This window comes from Perognathus longimembris, chromosome 28 (genome assembly GCF_023159225.1).
Source record: "Perognathus longimembris pacificus isolate PPM17 chromosome 28, ASM2315922v1, whole genome shotgun sequence".
Lineage (NCBI taxonomy): Eukaryota > Metazoa > Chordata > Mammalia > Rodentia > Heteromyidae > Perognathus > Perognathus longimembris.
Window position 1 is genome coordinate 15,127,713 of NC_063188.1, and position 23,395 is coordinate 15,151,107.

At 43.0% G+C, this 23,395-nt stretch overlaps 1 protein-coding gene across 3 annotated transcripts in view; it reads left to right on the forward strand.

The window, feature by feature from the left end:
* Hs6st2 (heparan sulfate 6-O-sulfotransferase 2) overlaps positions 1–19,351 on the forward strand; it is a 260,379-nt gene extending 241,028 nt beyond the window's left edge. For all 3 annotated transcript variants that reach the window (XM_048336354.1, XM_048336355.1, XM_048336356.1), the window contains one exon: positions 17,301–19,351. In XM_048336354.1, coding sequence (XP_048192311.1) covers positions 17,301–18,171 — 871 coding nt within the window. In that variant the 3' untranslated portion in view covers positions 18,172–19,351. The remainder of the gene's footprint in view (positions 1–17,300) is intronic.
* The last annotated feature ends 4,044 nt before the right edge of the window (positions 19,352–23,395 follow it).

Genomic DNA, 23,395 nt, shown 5'->3' on the forward strand with positions numbered 1-23,395 from the left:
AACAAATACAGAGAACACATTTACATTGTAGGCAGATAGTGAACCATCTCACTGCCTTTTATACGCCTCCAGCTTTGAATTCTACCTAATCTCTACCTGTATACTTTGTAGTGGGTTAGCAATTGCACAGTGTGCATGAAATTCCCACACTTGGTTTTCTTGATTCCCTCTGGTAGCTGTAGAATGACATTGTTTGAGCAAATAGCATTGTAGTCTTTTTAAACCAGGTTATAGACAGAACATCTTTTGACTATCTTTGTCATAAAGAGCCATGAGTCTTGGCTTGGTTCTGGAGGTGCCCTGGTGAATGGACATAGCCATTGTAGTGTTTGAGCTGCACAAGGAGGGTTCCCAAAGCTAACTAATGTTTCCGTTTAGAAAAAATCCTGAAATGTGTGTGGGGTAACACGTATTTTATCATAGTTATTCTGGCTCTACGAGTGCAATGAAAATGTTAGCCTTGGCATATCAATCGTGTTTTACAGATGACTGTAATTTCCTGAATGTCAAAACTCCAAATTTTTCTACTAAGCAAACTTTTCAGTGGCAAAACAGATTGCCTCCATAATGTATCACTGTGGGCAGAAAAAAAATGAAATCTTTATGCAGTGTATTATGAATCAATGAGGCATTGAGATTCTTGGAAGGGTGAGTGGACTCTGAAAAATGAAAAACTGCCGCTATTCCTTCTCTACAAGGCACTGCTGAGTTTGTAGAGGCTTCAATGTGGACCCCAGAAATAGCAAATTCATATTGAAACCAGTTCCTGTCTCTCTCTGCATGTTGAAGGGTAAATGTCACTGTAAATATAGCCTGAGTCAGGTCATTTAACAAATCCTTGCCCAAAGGCCTCCTAATGTAATTCCCTTTGCTTCTGGGATGATGCCTCCGTTCAGTTATTTTAAAGTAAGCTCGAAAGGACTGCACATTTCATTAAGAGCAGGGTGATCTCACCAGTGAAGAAGAGTCATAGACTTTTTACCCTGTGCTAGTTGTGGAATATGCACTGTGGGAGGTGCTAGACATGGGGTAGTTTGCCCATTAGGGGGGAAAGGAATGCTGGATTGCTTACAGAGGTGGAGAGCAGCATTTAGAGTGGTAAAGTTACACAAGCTTAATCTTGCTTCCAGAACCTTCTGTCTGCAGTGAGTCTTGATTACAGTGTTTATCCGTGGTCGACTTTACAAAATTCTGGGCCAATGAGGCCCCTGGGCAGCGAGGGGAAAGTAAGAGAAAGAGAACCTTTTCTGTCTGTGTCTGAACTGCTTATAGCCTTGGAATGACAAATCCAGATGAGATGCCTCTGAAATCCTTTCTAGAGGTTCACAGGAAAGCATGACTGGACGGAAGTCTTGAGAAAACACTACAGTTGGCATTCCGTATGTGTGGATTCCACATCTGTGGGTTCAATCAAGTATGGATGGGAAATACTTGGGAAAATATTACCACTGTAAGGAACACCTGCAGACTTTTTTCGTTATCCCCTAAACAGTACAGTATAAGAACTATTTACATAGCACTTTCATCGTATTAGGCATGGATGTCATCCTCAAGACTAAGGGAAGATAGACTTAGGTTCTGTGTAAATACTGTCCTATAAGGGACAGGAGCATGTGTGAATTGGGGTATCCAGGTGGCTTCTGCAATGGATCCCCTGTGGCTTCTGACCATGGAGTAGGTGGACAGACAGATAGAGCAGGGAATGGTGAACAGGGAAGCAACCACATGAGCAAAGGGGCAGCTAAATAAGATGCAGGGAGAGTTTGCATACGAGATCTGTAAGCAGACAGCAGTGATGGGCTGGAAGATGAAAAAGTGAGAAACCTCATGGACGTTATTGAACTGAAATGTAGCCTGCTAGCTTTCTCTGCATAGCTTGTGCTTTACTCTTTATATCTTTGTGTTTGTAAGTATCTTAAACCAAGGATTTCTAACAAGAGACTCCAAGCCAGCCAAGTCCACCTTTAAGGTCATCAGTGTTCGTCGTTTCTTTCCTTAAAACTGGATGCCTAGCTGAGGATCACAGTTCAAAGCCAGCCCGAGCAAGAAAGTCCGTGAGACTCTTATCTCCAATTAACCACAAGTAGTGCTGTGCCTCAAGGGGCAGAGCACTAGCCTTGAGAGAAGAAGCTCAGGGACAGCACTCAGGCCCAGAGTTTAAGCTCCAGGACTGGCAAACAAACAAACAAAAACTGGGTGCCTGTTTGTATACATACCCTGAATATGTCCTTCTCCATCCCACCCCACTAAATGTCTGATAAAGGGGCTGGGAATATGGCCTAGTGGCAAGAGAGCTTGCCTCCTATACAAGAAGCCCTGGGTTCGATTCCCCAGCACCACATATGTAGAAAACTGCCAGAAGTGGCGCTGTGGCTCAAGTGGCAGAGTGCTAGCCTTGAGCAAAAAGAAGCGAGGGACAGTGCTCAGGCCCTGAGTTCATGGCCCAGGACTGGCCAAAAAAAAAAAAAAAAAAAGTCTGATAAGAATTAATGGCTCACCCAGTTACCTGGGTAACCTGCAGACCTGGAGGCAGTTACCTCCCCTTTCCCTGAGGTCACATCCTAATCCACCTGGCCACACCTCTTGCCCCTGCCCTAGATATAAGGCAGGGCTGGGTGGGGGTCGCTCTCTCTCTCCTTTCTCTCCGGCCATGGATCATCTTGGCCACAGGCCAGCAGTTCGGTAATAAACTTTCTCTCCTGCCTGAAAAAAAAAAAAAAGAATTAATGGCTGGCACCCCTCCAACCTCTATCTCTTATTTTTACTCGAGCACACAAAGCAGGCCTTTTTGGCTCCACATTTGTTATTAATATCAATAAGTTATACAGAGATTTATTTTATTTGTGTTTTTTTTTGCCAGTCCAGGAGCTTGAAGTCAGGGCCTGAGCACTGTCCCTGGCTTCTTTTTGCTCAAGGCTAGCACTCTACCACTTGAGCCACAGCGCCACTTCGGGCTTTTTGTACATACGTGGTGCTGAGGAATCAAATCCAGGGCTTCATATATACAAGGCAAGCACTCTAGCATTAGGCCATATTCCCAGCCCCAGAGATTTATTTGACCTGGCCATATATGCATACAATTTATCTTGATTTCTTACTCTCATTCCTCTCCTTCTCCAACCCGTCTCAACAAACTGCATTGTTCCATTCTCCAACACGTGTATAAAGTACTTTCACCATACCCACCCTCTCTATTAGCCCCCATCAAAGTGTGTGTGAATTATTCAAAGGGATTTCACTGTGGTAGTGACACATGCATAAACAATACTTTAATCAGATTGGACCCCCCCCCCATTTACTCTCATTGTCCGCACCTCCCCCCACCCATTTTACAACAGCTTTCAGTGAGTTTTATGTTGTCATCTTCATTCATAGATGCAGTGTATTTTGGTGTTGCTAACTCTAACATTCTCTATTCCTCAGAGACAAACTTTTGAAGCCAAAGAAATAAACCTTGATTTGTGGGAGGGAGGGGTGTCTTAGCACCCCTGAAATCATACACCCCACCAAGCTGGCTCTGGTTGCACATCCTGTGAGGATATTGGGGGAAAATCTGCTCTATGTCACGCAAAATTCCTTTCATTCCTAAATAAAATAAGCAAAGTGGCACTCAGTAGCGAAATGAGTCTGGATGTCTAGACATGGGTTTAAGACACAGGTAACTTGATCACTTATGAGCTATGTGACCTTTCACCTTTCTCTGCACTAATTTCTGTCTATGGAATGGGCCAGACCTGTCTATTTTCCAGGCTGTAATGAGAAAGAAAGCAAATGTGCTTTGTTAAAAGATCTTCGCCATGAGGATTTTTTTTGGTAAGACAGAAGACGTAATGCCTATAGAAAAGTGTAGAATAATAGTTCTTCAGTGCTTAAAAATGAATTGAGACATACAAATATTTCTGATGAACAATCTCAGAGGTAACTCTCTCATCACCTTCCTTTACTGAAATGCAACAATGCCAGCATCCCCTACACGTACCTGTCCATATTTCATCTGTTACCGCATTCTTTCCACTATGTTTATTGTAGAAGGTGAAGGTCAATGGGTTTTACCCTCACTCTCTGCACACATTTCAAGAAACACCTGCACTCCTGAAGGTTAAAGAGAAGGGAGATGGGAGAAACAACAGGACTTCAAAAAAAATACCCCTAGGGAAATCTAATCTTGTTTTAACTTAGTACATTCATGACTGATTCATGATTCTGGAAAGAGGGAAGAAGTTTGATCAAAACTGTCACCGAATGGTTTCATTTTAAATTCCTTTGCTTTCTTTAGATAAAAGGACTAGGTTTCCTGATTATGAGTATTGAAACAGGCTTTCCCCAGCACACAATAAGCATCTACCTGGAAGCCATGACTTTAGAATGGCCCCTGCCTTGTAGTTTGCTGTCTGAACTTCCACTCTAAGCCAAGAGAGTACATGGGGCTCTTAAAGGATGCCTCTGTCTACTGAGAGGCCTTCCGGTGATCCTAAGTAGGTGGCACACCTTGATAAAATGCATTTTATGAATCATTTTCTTTCCTGATCTGCAATCTTGAGTGGGAGGAGAGGAACAAGGATACGCGCAGTAATGGATGGACAATGTTGGAGCAGCAGGCCTTCTGGCTACCATAAAGGACAAAAGAGCCAGGCTCGAGTGGCTCACGCCCGCTGTAATCCTAACTACTCAGGAGGCTGAGATCTCAGGATTGCGGTTCCAAGCCAGTCCAGGCAGGAAAGTCTGTGAGACTCATCTCCAATGAACCACCAGAAAACTGGAAGTGGCACTGTGGCTCCAGTGGTAGAGCACTAGCCCGGAGTTCAAGCCCCATGACCGACAGGGGGGGGGGGGGAAAGGATGAAAGAAATGGCAAGTAAGAGTGGGGATTTTAGGCCTCAATGGATGGAGTTTAAGACAGGACCTTTTGCATTCTTTCACGCATGGCATTATGAGCTCCACAATCTCTCCTTGCTGTGGAAATGCCACTGTGGCCCCACTGGGGTCTAAAGATCTGCTAAGACCAAGCACGAGGTTGTATTGTGAGCCTAAGGTCTTCTCTGGCTTGCAGCTATCACCCTGCAGTCTTGATTGGTGAGAGGAGGAACTTATGGACAGTGATTAGGAGCAAAGAACATTCTGGATCATTTCCAAGCTTCACAGTAGATGGTTCATGCAATGGAACTGTGTTCCCATAAATAGTTGTGTCCTCTCCTGAGAGATTAGAGAACCATCTTGAGCATGCCATTTGAGAACCAGAGCAAAGAGATAGTGACATGGTGGTGGATTCTGCCTCTTCCTGAGACAGGACACATGACCCTCGACAAATTCCTGTCCATCATCTCTGAGCTCTTATGTTCTCATTAGGGAAGTGAGCCAACCAGGTGATCGCCGAAAGGCTTGCCAAGCTTCTCAGCAAAATATGGCTTTGCCACTTATATCGGTGGGCATCTCCTGCCCTTTATCAGGTGCTCAATTTCCATACATGAACTATGGCTTCCATTTGTCTAGAGAACAACCCTAGTTCAGGACATTACAGTGTGCTACTCAGTGTTGACCCATAGAAGGATGCTGTGAGGAGAAGGAGGTTCCTGAGGCTCTATCACTCATTCCAGAAGACAGCCTCATTTGGTCTTAAAACACAACTGTCCAGCCTCCTTGATATACAAGAAACCTCTGAAGCTCATCACTTAGGATCCTGTTAGAGACTTCCAATACTATCATTGTCTTCAAAATACTTCCTTCCTGGGCTGGGAATATGGCCTAGTGGTAGAGTACTCACCTTGTATACATGAAGCCCTGGGTTCGATTCCGCAGCACCACATGTAGAGAAAAAGCCAGAAGTGGCGCTGTGGCTCAAGTGGCAGAGTGCTAGCCTTGAGCAAAAAGAAGCCAGGAACAGTGCTCAGGCCCTGAGTCCAAGCCCCAGGACTGCCCCTCCCCCCCCCCCCAAAAAAACTACTTCCTTCCTCTTGAGCAAGAGCATCACGTGTCCAATGCCTCCCTCCCCGGCCTCCCTGTCTTGTACTCACCAACGTGACATCGTATTTGTAGGCAGAGGGGTTGGGTGGCAGATTAATGTATTATATTTTTTCTTTACTCCCAGCATTATCATTGTACAAACACAAAGCTGTGCCTGTTACTGTGTGTACTCTTCCTTCCCACACACATGCGGCCCAACCTTGGTATTCAATCATTATGCATTTTGCAGCCTGAATACCTGAAGCAAAACTGTCCCTGGGGAGACGCTGCCAGCCCTTGAAATTCTGAATGGCTCCAATTCTTTACAGTTTCAATGGTTCGGGAGGGTCTGCTTCCCCCCACAAAAGCCAGAGTTTGCACTTCATTTCTCTCAGCACCTTCAAAACAATATTAGAGCTCATTAAAATCAACCCAGAGCTCATGAAGGGCAGCCTTCATTTAGGGGAAAACTTTTCCCCTGTGTTGTTCTGGAAAATAACACAATGCTGAGAGCAGGCATTTTTTTTTCTCCTGACTAGGTTTCCTTTAATGATTTCTGCAAAGCACGCTCGAGATGTTTGCCTGCCAGCCATCAAGTGAACAAGTGGGCCAGGCTATAGCCACCTTAAATAATATTTATTGACTGCCTACCATGTGTAAAACTCCTGTTACTTGATTCCACATCTCTGTGGAGTCTCCAGAGAAATGATTCCATGTGTCCCTGTGTTTCTCACAATTCAGAGACATTGAGGAAGCAGGGTCTCTGGTTTCACTTTTGTGGAATGGGAAGTTTCGACTAACATAGCCACCACGTGAGCCCCCAGTACTAGGCTCCACAGTTTTGAATGGCTCAGGTCCTATTACTTATATCTATGTAAGAGCCCACAAAATATGCAGAATCGGCCCTCTTAGTTGACACTCCAGCCTAGCCAATGGCCTCTACTTCCAGTGTCTTGTCCCACCAGGCCAGTTATGCTGGAACACACTTGAAGCATTCTCTGTTCAGACAAACTCCATTTCAAGAGCTCAGTTCTAACATGGCGTGGGTAGCCACCATATTGGAGACCATAGCCCAAGAATACGTACCCTCTTGTTCCCATGCACGGCACCCTAGGGAAGGCATTAGCAGCTATAGAATAGCTTTTTTTGTGATAAAACATCTAGCATTGTGCTTGGTTCTTGCTAAATCAGAATATTTAAGAGTATCTTCTATGTGGTGCAACTTCGGTGCACCCACCTAATTAGTTAAATCCTTTCAGGACCTCTCAGATCCTCCTCCTCCTCTGTCTCCTCCTCCTGGAAGCAAGCTTTGCCGATGGTAACGTACCAGTGATCTCTTTAACCCTTCACTCCATTCTGTACTTACTCTCTGCACAACACAGTTAGCACTTAATGCACTCAACTATATTCTACTTTTATCTCTTCCGCTCTCTGAATTGTGCTCTATCTAACTAAATTCTAAGCTCTTTGAAAGCAGGTACTCAATGCAAATAGTTTCCTTAATATATCTGAAGTTCTAATTATGGCAACCTCAGAGAGAACCTGACTTGATCAGTGGGTTGATTAAATATTTATCCAAGCCCTTCACCTCCAAGACTTAAGACACTATCTTTGCCTTGCCCTGTCCATTCCTGATGTGGATGTCACAAAGTGCTGTTACTTCTTAGTTGAGACCTGGAATTTAGTGTCACAGTGGATGCACTGGCCAATAAAATGGCAGGCAGAAGCAATGAATTTTCAGGTGCAGCCATTCTAGGATAAATTATCCAAAGAGCAAGACATTGACTAGAGTAGTCACAGTTGGGGACACTTAGAATTTTTCCTATGCAGTCCTCATTCCCTAAAATCTCTTATGTCAAGGTTGGAGGAAGAGTCAACCCCCCCCCCCCACCACCACTGCCAACTCTCAGGGGATGGCACCTACAAGCACCCACTAGACTGAAAAGTGCCTTGTGGGGAAAGAGGAGTTCCTGGAAAGAGAGTCAAGAAAGCCTGAGTTTGCTCATCAGTGGCAAAATGGATCTGTATGTGACTTGGGCAAATTTATTTCCTTCGTGGGTCTTGGTCAATCTCATCTGCATCCAGAGAGGGTTTTTTTTTTTTTCTGAAAGTTCTTTCTACCTCCAAAACACCCTAAGCATTAATGAACCAAAACTCACAACATCATTTTAGACTGCAGTAACTTCAGGGGAGGCAATGTAAACTGCAAAACTTTTCCTGATGCCAACTATTTGAGTGGATTCTAGGTAAAAACCTGGTGACTACGGCTCATAAAGCTTGGAATTTCACATCTTGTTTGCAAAATACCTGAGGTTTATGTGCTTCAGTACTAGGCTTTAGGTAAGAGGAGAGTGATTTCTTTAAAAAGAAAAGAAAAAGGACTTCTCACCGTGACTGGCTGTGGGAAGAATTATACCTTAAACTTGATTTTACACACAAGTCTTACTTCTCCATGAGGACAAAAAACATCAATTATTTGTTGGCTCTCTCTCTCTCTCTCTCTCTCTCTCTCTCTCTCTCTCTCTCTCTCTCTCTCTCTCTCTGTGTCTGTGTGTGTGTGTGTGTATGAGAGACAGAGATACAGAGACTAAGAGATAGAGAAAGAAAGAGAGGGATGGCACAGAAAAATATACCTTTGTGTTTAAGGAAATCCTGTTGAGTGCTCCTCCCAACACATAGAAAAGGTCACTTTTTAGTTCGTCTGGGGGTATCAATTCATTAAGTTTATATAACTTTATATACATGGAATTATTCCCTTGGGTGATGTGTGAAGAACTGTAGGGAACCTATAAAGGCAAAACTGAATATAGTCAATGCATTGCTTAACGACTGGGAAATTCTTGAGAGATAAACATCAGGCCTTGTTGTATTGTTGTGTATACATCAAAGACTGTGTTTACACCAACTTCCATTGTAGAGTCTACTATACACCTAGCTTCTCCTATCATTGCCATCATAGATGTGATCCATCTTTGAGAAATATGTAGCACATGACTGACTTGCTTCTTTGGCACAAGTGAGACCTTTCGTCTTTAGACTTATTTGTGTTGCGAAGGAAACAAGGTAACCCCATGAAGAACCAGGGAAAGTTTCCATCATCCTGTAGATCAGTGGGTCTCCAAAGAGTGGCCCTGGCCCCCTATCTCTCTACTGGGAGCCTAGCTAAGTGGGGAGCACATAATAGTCACATGCAAGGGGAAAGGGTTGGTTCAGCATTTAGATGAATCTTGGTCTTTCTGGGAAGATAATCGAATGAAATTGTGGATGTGACCGCTGTCTGTGAATGTGATGGCTTACTCCTCTCACTAGATAAAGCACCACCATGAAGGACAAGACTGTTGTGTCAAATGTACCAAAAGCAGCACATTTGAATGAATGTCCATGTACTTCAAAGATGGCCTCTTACAAAGCCTTGCATATTCTTTCTGCTGGTCATGGCATTTATGGAACTCACTCTTTGGGGACTTCCAGTATATGAAGCACACAAGAAAGTCAATTAAAAGACTAACTGCAGAGCTGGAAGGGTCTGTTCCCGTAGGAGCCATGTGTGCTTTTGATTCAATTTGCCATACTTTTATTTAGTCTGTACTCCCATATTACTGCTTATGATCTAATAGCTATCCTTTTTCTTTCATGTCATTTACATGCAAAGCACTCCTCCCACTTTCTTTGGACATGATTAGCTGAGGACAGAGCTCCTATCTTTGCTATTAATAACTCCGTGACATGCATGCGCCCCAACTGCTCTGTCTGCAGAGTTTACTGAGGAAGATCAAGCACACTTCTTGTTTTATCATTACTCCACATGTGAGATATGCATATGAACTTTTAAGAATTCGGAATTAAGCTGCGGGTGAAATAAAATATTCACTCCTTATTGATTTGGGTTCGGAATTTGTTTTTTTTATTAAGTGAACGTTTTATCAATTCCTGTTATGACCTTAACTGCTACAAATTTGCTGGCCTTCTTCCCTTCAAAGAAATGGTGTTGGGATTTTTCCCTCTCACAGTACTGAAGGCAAAACCTTATCATAGCCTTTCATGACCTGGTAGCCCATGAAAGGAAAATAATATTTATAGTATGATCTTCAGAAGTTTCCCCAGGTTAAGTTTTCTGGGCTTTCTGACAGAAATGGGCATCCTGGAGGTATTCCAAGCAATGGCAAAAGGAACTTGAACTTGCTCTGGAAGGCTCACATAGTCTGCCATGGGTATCTCCTAGGATTTTAGACTTTGGATCACTGCCGTCAACTCTAAAAGATAATGGCTCTCCAACTCCAGTGTGTGAATGTACAGAAGGATGCAAACTACTTGTAGTTCTTGTTAACCTCACATGTCAGCAGCAACCCTTTCTTCCAATCACAGCAACTGAAATGTCTTTAGGGATTGTTAAATATCCCTGAGTTGGCTGGGTAGGGGAATGCACAATCGCTCAAAGTACTGATGCACTTGGGTAGCAGGAGCTCCCTGCAAAGGAATCGCTGGCTCCCAGAAGGCTGTGGGTGACATAGGCAGAATGTCATTGCCACTGGCTCTACGGCCTCACTTTGAGAACCAATCTCTTAGTTTGTTGTGACAGTCCAGTGTCCTGAGTTTTTGTCCCAGTAGTGGATTGGAAAGGATACAGTGTCCAGAATGAACACTGAATTCAAGTGTGAACACCTTGAATTGAATTTGAGTCTTAATCTTGAGTCATCCATTTCTATAGCTCTGATTCTCCACTTTCCTAATGCAAATAAATATATGATTCACAGGATTGTTGGGAATTAACATATGAATGTCTTCACCTTCTACCTGGTGTAAGGAGGTCCCCTCTTTCAAGAACCAAATGTGTTCCCTTTGAGAAGTAGCCTGGTTGATGGGCCTTCCATGAGCTTGGCCTGCTACAGATATATACCTTTAGGGTGAACAAATGCAGCCGTGGTCCTCACTAGACACTATGTTGAAAGTGAACTACACAACTTGTGGGTGGGGACAGAAGGGAAAATGGCAAAAGAGGGAAGGGTGACATTGTCCCAAAAGACATGTGCTACGTAACTGTAACCCCTCTGTACATCACATGTAAATAACAGCCCCCAAATGGCCTTGTATTTACATTGACTTTCAAGTGTTATTGGTAACTTAGGAGTTGGAAGTCCCTGCTTCTCTTGACAGGCCTCAGTTTCTCTACCTCTGAAGTGCAGGGTTTGCTGTCTTAAGGTTTATGTCTTGCTCTTTCAAGACTAAGCTTCTGTGTCTTAAAACTTAGGTACTCATTTTAGCATCATTTAAGAAAATAAGGATAAAAGTTGTTTGTATCCATTTCCTTGTTTTTTATATCAAACTTTCCTCTTTTTAAACTGCCCTACTGTGCAAATGTGAGGTACAGCTAAATACAGTGTGAGATCTTAAAATGCTCCATCACTGGTGTGAGAGTGTATCTGTTATTTAATAGTGACATCTAGTGGCGTTTCCTTACTAAATAAGATGGGCATTTCCCTAGTATCCTAAACTCTATTGTTTCTGCTGTATTTGGTCAGCAATCTTTTATTAATAACTTACATGATGTCAAATATCCTGCTAGGTTGACAGGCATAGATTGGCAAACAATATATGATGCACACCCTCCCTGAGCTTGTAATTCAGTGGATAAGGCAATAAAATCACTAGAGCATCACCACAGAACGTGAGAAATGTGAGAACACCAGGGGAAGAAGCCAGGGATGAAGGAGCTTATTTTGCCCAGGAAGGTATAAGAAGATTTTGTATAGAGGAAACACTCTTTGAATGGAGTTTGCAAGTCTCAGGTAACTTATTTCCCTGGTAACGTCTGAAGGACAAAGAAATGCCATTGGAAAGAGTTGCTGCCTGGGACAAATTTGGATAATCCAGGGTGGTTTTGTATTCTCAAGTTCTCTACTTGGTACTGCTGACATTTGGGACCTGATTGTTTCTTTGTTGTGTGCGTGTGGAGTGGGGGGGGGGAGGTTTCTAGGCTTGCAAAATGCACTAAATGCTAGAAGCAACCTGTTCTCCATTATAACAAGCAAAATGCTTTCAGGTATTACAAAGCCCCATTAGAGACACACTTGGGTGGTATGAGCTCACTGGTAATTAGGCTGGACCAAAGGAAAAGTAGTTGTTGGGTTTCACAATGCTGTGTCTGACATGGGGAAGAGCTGGGAGTTATTGAGAAGGCTTAACTAGTAAATGACAGGTCAAATGACTGGGACTCATAGTGCAAAACAGGCAGCATTCAATTTTCCTGAGAACTGAGCTTGCCTCATTTGTTTAAAATGAAATCAGTCCATTCCAGAGGTGATCTAAAATTAAATCGGTCCATTCAGGTTCATGTCAACCTGAAGGGCAATTTCTAATTCACTATCACATACTTGCTGTCACTCATACCTTGTTCTGGATTTTTTTTTAATTTTTCTGTTTATTTATTTGTTTTGAATGGTCATGGGGCTTGAACTCAGGGTTGGGGTGCTGTCCCTAAGCTTTTGTGCTTAAGGTTAGCCACAATACCACTTTCAGTTTGTTTGTTTGTTTGTTGTTTGGCCAGTCCTGGGGCTTGGATTCAGGGCCTGAGCACTGTCCCTGGCTTCTTTTTGTTCAAGGCTAGCACTCTGCCACTTGAGCCACAGTACCACTTCTGGCTTTTTCTATATATGTGGTGCTGGGGAATTGAACCCAGGGCTTCATATATACGAGGCGAGCATTTTACCAGTAGGCCTTATTCCCAGCCCCCACTTTCAGTTTTCTGGTGGTCAACTGGAGATAAAAATCTTATGGAGTTTCCTACCTGGGGTGGCTTTGAACTGTGATCCTCAGATCTGAGCCTTCTGAGTGGCTATGGTTACAGGTGTGAGCCTGTGGTGCCTGGTTCCTTGTTCTGTTTTGATCAAGGCCTACATAAGGACATTGCCAACAAGAACAAGAAAGTGTGATAACGATGTTGAGGGATATGATGAGAATCCACATGCATTTTGACTCCTCAATGTCTACAAACTCCTAGAAATTAAGTTACCACAAGTAGCCTGCATCAGACATTATAGACTGGGTTTCAAAATGGCATGATATAGTTTCCTGTAGGCCCGTGGTGTGGTCTGGCTGACAGAAGGATCCACGTGATCTGATCCACATGCAGGGAAGTGATGTGAAGATGGGAAGATGAGCAGGTGCCTGTTCCGTCACTTGTCAGAACATGCCTGTTGGACCATGTTCCAATAAGTGGGACATAGTCACAGATGATCAACAGGACAGCGCATGGCATGGCAGCAGGGTAGAGAACAGTTGGGAACCATATTTAGCATGAAGAAGAGAAGTGTTGGTGGTTATACATGCTGCCTTCAGATGTTTGAAGCCACACAAGTAGAGTTATACATAGATCTCAAAATAGCCCCTTGTGGTTTAGAAATGGCCCTTTTTGCTGACCACTGGCATCTTTATCTGAAGGCCAGATTACCCTCTAAGTGTCCCCCCAGCTCTATTTGAATGTTCCACAGACCCCTCTAGCCTCCTTCCAGAGACTTAGGAAGCTTCTTTAATTTCTGTTCCCTTTCCCGTCCATTCATCTTCCCACCATGTCTTGTTTATTCTACATGCTAAGTATTTCCCTAGCCTGCCCTGCCTCCTCTGTTTGCCTTGTCTTTCACAGTAGCCTTGAAATGAATGTCTATAATTCCACATCCACTCATATAGCACATATTTTGGAAGCACAGAGTGATAATCTGATGCATGTGTACTAGTTCATTTGAGATGTTTCTACAGTTTGAAATCAAAGGTTTTTGCTTGCTAGGCCAGTGCTCTACCACTTGAACCACTTCTCCACTTCCTATTTTTGCCGTGGTTATTTTTGAGATAAGAATCTTGTTTTATGCCTAGGCCAACCTGGACCATGAACTTCCTGTTTATACTTCTTGTGGTTGAAATGACAGGTTTATCCATCACACCCAATCTTTTTGCTTGGGCTAGCCTGGAACCATGATCCTGCCTTCTAAGACGCTATGATTATAAGCATGAGCCATGGGTGCCTGGCTATAAGCCCCTTAATGTGCGTGTGAGGCCTTCCATGATTAGCCCTGATCATTTTTGTCTCTTTGATCTTTACCCCTCTCCTCCTCTCCCTCTTCATCTTCTATACAACAGGCCACTTTGTGCCTCTAGGCCTTTTCCCATGGTGCTCCTTCTTTTTTTTTTTTTTTTTTTTTTTTTGGCCAGTCCTGGGCCTTGAACTCAGGGCCTGGGCACTGTCCCTGGCTTCTTTTTGCTCAAGGCTAGCACTCTACCACTTGAGCCACAGCGCCGCTTCTGGCCGTTTTCTGTATATGTGGTGCTGGGGAATCGAACCTAGGGCCTCGTGTATCCGAGGCAGGCACTCTTGCCACTAGGCTATATCCCCAGCCCCGGTGCTCCTTCTTATATTCCTTTCATCTCTCTTGCCTTGTCTCATACTTGCTTTTGGGCTGGGAGGAACAAACCTATAGAACACATTCCTCTCACATTAGCTACAGGTCCTTGCAAGCAGTTGTCCTTGCATCCTACATTTTCCCAGTCTTTATTGGGACATTGTATTGAAATCGTTGATCCGGTTTTTATGTCTTAGCCTAGACCATGTCCCCAGTACCTGCTCACCAGGCACACCTGGGGTTCCTCGAGGTAAGAAGTCATGAGACTGAACTGAGCTGGCCTCATCCCTGGACCAGTGCTGTCCAGGTTTCTGAGTCTCTTTGCCTTCCCAGCCATGTTCCTCATTACACTGGCTTTTTCATATCCTCAATGGCACTGAGTAAGAAGACTTCTTTTGCCACTATTTCCTTCCAAGGTCTTCCCTCAGGATACTGAGCACCGTCCCAGAGCTATCCTACATAAATCTCCAGCATATTATCTGTCTTGTTTTCCCATCACCAACATACCCATGGACCTCTGGAGGCTGCTGGACACTGATGAGCATCTCTGTAGCACATCGTCCATTTTATCCAGGGCTTCATCTTTTCAGCAGTATTGAGTGTTGCCAGGTGAGGAAGTTGCTATCGATCTTGGCCTCTTAGAATATTTTCTCTGGAAGAAATGGGTTGTTAACACTCATGGGAACTGCAGGTTTCAATTTTGGTTTTGTCCATTGTGGAGCTTGAACTCAGGGCCTAGGTGCTGTCCTTGAGCTTTTGTGCTCAAGGCTAGTGCTCTACCATGTTGAGTCACAGCGCCACTTCGCGTTTTCTGGTGGTCAATTGGATACAAGAGTCTCATGGCCTTTATCCGCCTGTGCTGGCTTTGAACCATGATCTTCAGTGTCCTGAGTAGTTAGGATTACAGATATGAGACACTGGCACCCAGCTAGAATCTCCAGTCATTGTCCCCTGAGTCATCATAGTTGTAATCACTAGGCTTCTCTGGGTGGTGGGTCTCTGTCTGTCTGCCGCAGTGATGATTTTACAATGGGTCTGTTAGGGTGTCTTTGTCTCCTGTGATGCTAAGCAACCTTCAGGTGGAAGCTGTTCTGGATCCCCACATCTGTAATGAAAGACTCGCTGAATGGCTCAGCCTCCCTGCATTGCCTCTTCACTCTCTCTCCATGTGGGCGTGGTGCTGATAAATCATGGATTCCCACACTAGCCTTTGGGATTGGGCTCTGTTGGGTGAGAAAGGCAAAGGCAACGTTTTAGGCCAGAGTTCCTCAGCCTTGCACTGTGGTGCACTCTAAGACTTACCAGAAGATGTCACTGTAAGCTTACACCAGCACAAGACATTCGGGCAAGAGAACTTCACCTAAGCATGAAGGTGACTTCATTATGGGAGTTGAAAGCACCCAACAGTCCCCATTACAATGCATGCTTGGGAAGACTGGTTAAAAGGTTAATCCAAATGTGACACTGTACTAAATTAAAAAAAAAACACAACAAAAAACCTCTTTTCAAATTATCCGACTAATTGCTTCTAAACTATTGCCTTGGGCCTAGCATATAGCTTCAGTAAAAATGTAGTGAATGAATGAATGAATGAATGCCAAAACCAAGTGAGAGCCTGAGGGGTATGTTGGCACATGCTACCAGGCAGCAGAAGTGGCTACTTTTTGGCAATGGTCTTCGCAAAATGGAAAGTGTAGTGGCATCAACAAGGTCAGGTAAGAGCCCAGCCAAGGTGTCCTTGCCTCCATCTTATTTTCACTCCCAGATGCTCCTGTGTGCTCAATGCTTGTTTATTCCAAAAAACAAAACAAAAACCAAACATATGAAGTGATTCCAGTTTTAAAAAGGAAAGAACAACTTCCTGTGATCTTTATCCATTGTTTCTAATGGAAATTCCTTCTCCTTAAAAGTACAATGACTGGGTTCTTTCTTTGCTCCTATGCTTTGATGTTTCTAGGGTGTGGATCATGTGTATGTAGCTATTACATGGGAGTCTAAATGTGTCCATTTAAGCATTTGCCCGTCTGCTGTTTGAACAAAGAATACCTCTTTACAACTCAAAAGCACAATCACCATACATCAAGGCCTATGCAGTTGGGGAAAAAGATATTTTGGAGCAGGTCTAGTTAACCTCCTTATCCTTGGAATATCATCATGGGAGCAAAGGTTAACACCAACTTATATGACTTTGGCAGCTACCATGTCTATTTCAGTCTGGGACTAACCACAGTGTTTATTTCTGGAGGCTCTGAGCTCTTTTGCATATTTCTCCATTCCATTTCCATAATGCCTGACAACACCAGAACCAAAAGTATCCTAGAAAATGTTTCAATGTAATTTGCTTTTTTGTTTGTTTTGGGGGTACTGGGTTAAGACTAGAGGCCTCAGGGTTAGACAGGTGCTGTACATGTTAAGTCATGCAGCACGCCTTGATTTTTTTTAAACAAATGAGATTTCCAGATTAAGCTGAATATTGGGAAATATATTTGTGTACTCCATAAGAAGGGTTCCAATTGGGGCTCACTTATCAGCTCCTTTCTACTCCTATACATTGTTTCTAGTAAGTCTCCATTTCACAATCTGTACATGTATGCTTGGGGTTGGAAGAATGGGAAATAGGAAGGTTGACTACTGGCCAGTGGCATCATTGGGAAGATTTTCTTTGTCATTGTTTGGAGAGGGAGACAAGGACAGGAGAAAGAACGGGGAGGTGAAGAATGACCAGGCCAATGTCTTTGAGTCTAACTTTCACATACCTCTTGCAGTGTGAGCCAATCAAAGGAGGTGGCTACTCAGCAAGGGTAGCAGAAGCTTTACAATGGAGCACAGTTCATTGACCAAATGTCACCACACTGCTTTATTTACCTTCTTCCTAGCTCAGCGAGCATCGCAGAGGCCATGTACCTCCCTGAGTCCTCTTATGCCATGGATGGGCTTCTCTCATGATTGATCTTTGTGCTTCATCCACAGGAACTTTCACTACATCACCATCCTCCGGGACCCAGTGTCCCGGTACTTGAGTGAGTGGAGGCATGTCCAGAGAGGTGCCACGTGGAAAGCATCGCTGCATGTCTGTGATGGGCGACCCCCGACCTCTGAAGAGCTGCCCAGCTGCTACACTGGCGATGACTGGTCTGGCTGCCCCCTCAAAGAATTCATGGACTGCCCCTATAATCTGGCTAACAACCGCCAGGTGCGCATGCTCTCCGACCTGACCCTCGTAGGCTGCTACAATCTCTCAGTCATGCCTGAAAAGCAACGAAACAAGGTTCTTCTGGAAAGTGCCAAGTCCAATCTGAAGCACATGGCATTCTTCGGCCTCACAGAATTTCAGCGCAAGACCCAGTACCTGTTTGAGAAGACCTTCAACATGAACTTTATTTCGCCCTTTACCCAATATAATACCACTAGGGCCTCGAGTGTCGAGATCAATGGGGAAATCCAAAAGCGTATTGAGGGACTGAATTTTCTGGATATGGAGTTGTACAATTATGCAAAAGACCTCTTTCTGCAAAGGTATCAGTTCATGAGGCAGAAAGAGCATCAGGAGGCCAGGAAGAAGCGCCAGGAGCAACGCAAATTTCTGAAGGGAAGATTCCTTCAGACCCATTTCCAGAGTCAGGGCCAAGGTCAGAGCCAGACTCCCAGTCAGAATCAGAGTCAGAACCCAAATCTCAATGCAAATCACAATGTGACTCACAATCTGATTCAGAATCTGACTCAGAGTTCCAGTCAGAAAGAGAACCGGGTGAACCCGAAGCAAAGCCCAGGCCAACAGCAGAGTGACAGTCCCACCAATGGCACTCATGACTACATAGGCAGCGTAGAGAAATGGCGTTAAGTGCCTAGGAAAGGCCTGTATATTTCGCTCTCAAAGTGCCACCCAAAAGACGGCATATGTCAACGAGGCATAAATATCCAAACGCATCCTGCTTCCTTAATCATGGAAGTTTAAGAAAGCTTACATGTTGCCTTTACAGTTTGCCTTTCAATTAAATGTTATACTGTGCGTGGGTAAAATCAATCTCAATAGGTAATAAAATGGTCTTGGGACGGGTGATTGGAACTATTTATGAAATCCCAAAAGCAAACCACACTCGCCACAAATTGCTGTTTCTATATTTTAAGGAGCTCCCAAATTAGGTCTGGAGATTAAAAAGAAAACATAAAAGGTGACCATTTAACTTGTGACTAAGAAACTGAATCTCAGTGATTCATAACACGCTGTTAAAAACAAAACCCAATCTTGGAAATCCTGATTCCAGGCCTACGCATAAGTGTAAGTGTGAAATGAAACACAAACCTTTCATTTACTTCTGATTTTAACAAGGAATCTATTTACATAGAATAACAAATGATGATAAACTTTACTGAGCTTTAGTAAATAAACAGTCACTCTCCCAAACCTAGATGGTTTTATGGAAAAATAGTGACTTTTCAAGTACAACATGACTTGTATCTTAAGAGATGATTAAAGTTTTAAACTTTTTTTAACCTTCTACTATTGAAAGGTTTTAAACAGGGTGTATCTCATAGAAAACAAAAACATAGCTTCCCAATTGGAACACCAGTGTTAAGAATAGTATTTCCACATGCTGTTAGGGCACTGTAATTTCAACAGTTCTTGAATCTTATGGGCAATGCCTCTCATGTATTTAAGGCTTCTCCAAGTTGTGCTCATTGCAATCGAAACCATGGATAGCAGCTTTCTTCATCATGTACATGGTGTGTTGCTGAATACATTGTGGGTATATAATCCTGGATTGTCAGGACTTAACTTTCTGTAGAGTTGTCTTATCAATGTTTGTGCAGTGAGGTGCTTATCAAGAAACTCTCAAACAGGAAAAACTGTGTCTAAAAATATTGCTGACTTTATTCTTGATCTGATTGAATTGAACCCGAGTGTAAACTGTTCATTCCTTTTTGTACCCCTTTATTGTAATGTGTCCAGTTTGGCTGACTATTTCTAGCCTATTAGCTCTTCTTTGTGTTAACAGATGTTTAGACAATTGCAAGAACAACAACAACAAAAAAGAAAATGGTAGAATAAGAGTGAGTAGGCAGAATGACTCAATATCACCAGTAGCCTCCCCCCCCCAACACTTTGGATTAGCCATTCTACCAGGTTTTTGTTCATAAAAGAACAAAGTAAAGAGTATTATTCTGCACTGAGGTTTTAAGTATCACAAACATGCATGCTGAGGGGCGTAATTTGGTAGTGTCAAGTCCGTGACAACACCTTTCTAGTATCGGTTACTAACTGAGCCAAGTTCAAAGAAGTACATAGCTACTTTGCTTGTCAGACTCCACAGTGCCCAGCAATTGGTATTTTATGGGCTTTGCTACACTTTTTATAAGAACTTACACTCACTCTTTGGCTATCAATCAAACTAGGTGACTGGAAGTGACATTTATGTTTTCAGGAGGGCCATGTTTAGAAGTGTGACCATAAAAGTCACATCTTGTCCAATCTGTCCAAGTGCACGAACTACTTTCATCTGTAATAATATGACCACAAAGCGGGGCAACGAAGCTGAGTGTTTGGATTGCAAAGGGACTTATCTTGACTCCGACCTTTTATCAGTAGTTCTAGTTTTTGTTTTGTCAGGTATAATTGCAGTCTTGGGAATGGTGAGACCTCCAACCTGGAATGAATTTTAGAAACAACAGCAACAACAAAAATATACACCTTAAGGTCAAAGTGTTTTAGAGTGAAACTATTTTGTGTACATTGTGTTTGAAAAATATTCTGTAGGTTGCTATGGTATTTCAATTTGGTTTAGTTTTAATTGACAATGTTTATTCTTAAAGTGGACAAGGTTAGTGTTAGGAGGGAGGAAGAAGCCCGAGCCAGTGGAAAATCTTGTCCAGAAAATAAAGCTTTTGTGTTATTGCTGTGGTGTGCATGGTTTTCAAAGATGAAGTGCATTTTCTTTGTCTAAACTGATTATTGTATATAGGGGATGTTATAAATATACGTTTTTGTCATCATCATGTAAATCCCATGATTTCAACTGTAAACATCTGTTCGATGGTGTAGCTTTACAAACCATTCACGGATTTTGTGTAATTTAACAATAGATATGAAATAAAGTTTAAACTGCAAGTTCTGAGTAATTTCATAATTGCAAGGATATCAGCCACCACACACAGTGGTGTCGTTGACTAGAACAGAGTTTTTTCAAAAACTCTTGACAGTAGGGGTATACAAACAAGATTGCCAACTGAGCAATGGGAGGGATGAGAGAATCATGGTTCTAAGTCAACTTGGGCCAAAAATCAAAATAAAACAATATAATAATTCATGAGACTCTATCTCAGCCAATGCTAGGTGCAGTAGCACATGCCTATTATCCTAGCTATACGAGAAGCACAATGACGGTATGGTGGTGATGCTTGTCATCTCCAGCAACATAGAGTAACACAACTGGAAGATTGCAGCCCAGCCTGGGCATAAATCAAAACCCTACTTTGAAAATAAAAATAGGTGTGGCCCAAGTGGTAATACAATTGCGAAGCAAGTACAGGCTCTGATTTCAGTCCCCAGGATTGCCCTCTAATAACCAAGATTGTCCTCTCTATTCCCCCATACTGAAATGACCTTAAATTGAGAAACTTCCTTCTAGGGGGTCTATGGAAGGCAAGATTTGCACTAGAAATGAAATATGCACATTTTAACTTAAAAGTTATTAAAGTAGATAGCTCCATATTGAAGAATATACAGGAAGGAAAGCATAGCCTTCTTAATTTCCTGCCTCTCTACTCTGTCCACAGGGGAGAGGTCAGTGGTAACATTAACATTTTGGCTTTTAAAGCCCTGACCACAGTTTGACCTAATTATATTAAATATACACATTTCCCCAATGTCTTGGGGTTAGGACTGTGGGTATAGGTGATGTGTGCTTGTTCCTTTCCAAGTAGACTTTAGATACTGTTTCCAGAGGATTGGAGAGAAGAAAGATACACAGTTGGGGGAGGCAAGTCTTCTCAGTTTGTAAACTATACTTAATGAGGTTTTGTCCATCGACTGTCTCTTGCACAATAATGGGGTAACCAGAGCCAGTGGTGTAGCTGAATACTAGAATACCTGCTGAGCATGTGTGAGATCATGGGTTCTATTTCCAGCGCATCAAAAAAGAAAAAAAAATAGGTCAGCCAAATACCTCAAATGTATGACTGTCCCATCATTCCTTTGGGAGGAACTTTCAATAGCAACAGGCTGGCCAAGAACCAGAAGTATTCAGAAAATGAAGGCAGATCCTTTACTTTTTGTTGTTGTTGTTCTATTTTTTTGTTCATGGGGTTTGAATTCAGGGCCTGGGTGCTGTCCCTGAGCTCTTTTGCTCAAGGCTAGCACTCTACCACTTTCAGCCACAGTGCCATTTCCGGTTTTCTGATGGTTAACAAACTTTCCTTCCTGGGCTGGCTGTGAACCATGATCCTCAGAGCTCAGCCTCCTGAGTAGGTAGGATTACAGGTGTGAGCTACTAGTACCTGGTTCGTCCTTTTATTTGAGAGAGCAGTAACTCTTACCCAAACACTTACTTAGGATTCTCCCTAGGAGTTATAACTAAGAGCAAGCCTATGGCTGGAGGAGAGGTCTAGACTTCTTAGGAGAGATGAAAAGAAGCAAGTAAGTACTACACTGTGCTCTTGCTGGAGTTAACATGGAAGAAATCCACTGGGTGGTGATGCATGATTCACACTTTCTGCCATTGTCCTAAAAGCACTCTGTTCCTATCATTTAAAGCTTGGGAAGGGAGAGCCTGTTCTTTCTTGTGGCCAGCGTCACCTGAAATTCTTTCCCTCCGGGGATTTAAGGAAGCAAACAAGCATGGGGTGTTTTTCAGAAGATGCTGATAAGAAATATAGAGTAAAATGACTCTCAGTGTAACCCTGGGGACCTGGGAATTGGAATCTTCCAAATGACAGGAAGGAAGGAAGCTGATGATTTGATTGTCAAGGAATTTGATCTACACCACAAAACTGCCAAAGTAGATTACTTAAGACCCTCACAAGTGTGTCAAACCCCAGACACTTCAGGAGAAAGCCATCCTGAAAGCAAGACAAAGCTTCTGTTTCTCAGTTCAAATTCAGTTCTTCTGAGCAGCTAGATCAGTGTTCCAGATAGTACTGGTCAGGAACGAAATGTAGCCTTCTGCCTGCTTTTGTTAATAAAGTTTTATTGGAACACAGCATGCTCATTTTTTGGCATATCTTCTTTAACTGTTCCCAAACTGTAGTATCCGGAATAGTTGACAATTTATGGCCTACAGAGCCTAAAAGATTGATTTTCTTTGTTTTTGCATAAGAAAATGACCAAATCTAGAGCTAATGAGACAACATTTCCTCAAGTTTCCCAGAGTTTAAGAAATTAGAAGCTAGCAACATGACTCAGCAGTGTAATCCCAGTTACAGTGCAGGTAGAGATCAGGAGGCCCAGCAAAAAAACAAAACACACATGGGCTGGGAATATGGCCTAGTGGTAAAGTGCTCACCTTGTATACATGAAGCCCTAGGTTCGATTTCTCAGCACCACATAGATAAAAACCAGAAGTGGCACTGTGGCTCAAGTGGTAGAGTGCTAGCCTTGAGCATAAAGAAGCCAGGGACAGTACTCAGGCCCTGCAGTCCACGCCCCAGGACTAGCAACAAAAACAAAACAAATAAACAAAAAACAAAACACACCAACAACAGCATCAACAAATAGCAAGACCTCATCTTAGTAAGTTGGGAATGGTGGCATGCATTTATAATCCCATCTGTATGGAGGACTATACATAGGAAGATAACAGTCTCTGGGGCTAGCCGTGGGCAAAAACACAAGACTTATCTAAAATGAAGGGAAAAGGGTTGGGTGTATGAATCAAGTGACAGAGCACCTGCCTAGCAAACATGAGTCCCTGAGTTCAAACTCAATATAGCCAGAACAAGAAAGACCAGATGTGTGACACAAACAACATATTTCTCCAAAATACCACACCACAGACAACATCATGGAGTATCTGCTGACATGACACTGATGCCATCAAGTTCAACAGTAGGAAGAGACTGACCTTTTCTCT